This window comes from Bidens hawaiensis, unplaced genomic scaffold, assembly GCF_021521415.1.
Source record: "Bidens hawaiensis isolate Kalapana, Puna unplaced genomic scaffold, B.hawaiensis_p1.1 tig00023614_1, whole genome shotgun sequence".
NCBI lineage: Eukaryota > Viridiplantae > Streptophyta > Magnoliopsida > Asterales > Asteraceae > Bidens > Bidens hawaiensis.
This window is the reverse complement of record NW_027493700.1, coordinates 204430-205812: the sequence shown is the minus strand read 5'-3', so window position 1 is coordinate 205812 and position 1383 is coordinate 204430. Positions and strand designations below refer to the sequence as shown.

At 39.8% G+C, this 1383-nt stretch overlaps 1 protein-coding gene across 1 annotated transcript; it reads left to right on the top strand.

Moving 5' to 3' along the window:
• The first annotated feature begins 236 nt into the window (after positions 1–236).
• LOC143567734 (limonoid 7-O-acetyltransferse-like) lies at positions 237–1028 on the top strand. The gene has a single exon (XM_077054072.1). The coding sequence runs from the start codon at positions 237–239 to the stop codon at positions 1026–1028; it is 792 nt and encodes a 263-aa protein (XP_076910187.1).
• Positions 1029–1383: the final 355 nt, after the last annotated feature.

The window sequence follows — 1383 nt, the reverse complement described above, 5'->3', positions numbered from 1 at the left end:
ATCAATAGCATACTTTAAATCAACAAATGTGTGTTTGACTCAGTAATTCCAACTCACTTGGTTGCATCACTTTCAAAATCAAGTATGTTCATAAATAACAAAATAATATAATATACAATTAAGTTGGAAAAAGTAGATCTACTTTAATCAAGATTTTACTTAGAGGTATAAACTAATCTAAAAGAGGCAACAAATAGACTAGTACGTTGACAAAAAGAAACTAGTGGGCTAAAATTATGAGGCCTTACAAATGGGAGGCCCAAAGCAGTTGCCTTAGTAGGCTTGCCCATGAGCCGGGCCCGGTTGGTGCTAACTATGTCTTAGCTTTGGTTCATGGTCGTCTTGATGGCTTTTTGCACAAACCTGACCTTGGATTGACTAACAGGTTCTTGCCATTAGAACCTAGTTTTGATCAATCTAGTGCGGTTTCTCGTGTCACAAATGTTCAAGTGAACATTTTCAAATGTGGTGGAATAGTTGTCGGGTTGTGTGTCTCACACAAGATCCTTGATGGGGCTGCACTCTACACTTTTCTAAAAGGATGGGCTAACATGGCTTGTAGAAGTGAAGAAGTTATTTATCCAAAGTTAACTGCTCCATTAACTTTTCCTGCCGAAAGCTCGTGGCTTAGAGACATATTCAAGGTTAGCTATCAAACAGTGCTAAAGGAAGGCAAGTGTAGCACAAAAAGATTTGTATTTGGCTCAGATTCCATAGCTGCTTTAAAAACTGAGGCCAGCAAAAATGGAGTGCAACAGTCAACACGAGTTGAGGTGGTATATGCTTTGTTATGGAAGTGTTCAATCGCAGCATCTAAAGAAAGATGTGGTTTCCAGAAAACTTCTTGGCTAAACCACTCTTTGAATCTTCGTAAAAAACTAGCAGCGAAGACGTCAAAAGACTTGATTGGTAACATGATGTGGGTCTCAAGTGCAGTGTGCAAAGCTAACGACGAAACCACATTGCATAACTTGCTGAATAAGGTGCATGATAGCATTGTTAAAGTCAACGATGAGTTTGTAAACTAAGCGCAAGGTTATGATTGGTACGTTGCAATGCAGAAGTTACTTCCGCAGATAGGAGAAATCGGCTCGGTAGGGCCAACAGAATATTATATTTTTACAAGCTGGTGTAAGATGGGTTTCAATAATATTGATTTTGGTTGGGGAAAGCCCAGTTGGGTGTCTGGCCTCATAGCTAAAGGGTTCAAGGGATTCTTCAATTTAGTGACTCTAATGGATACAAAATGTGGTGACGGAATTGAAGCATGGGTGACTTTGGATGAAGAAGAACTGAAGATTCTACTGTGCAACCCGGAGCTACTTGCGTATGCTTCGGTGGTCCAAGTCCACTACCAAATGATCATGCCATATGAGTTAATGA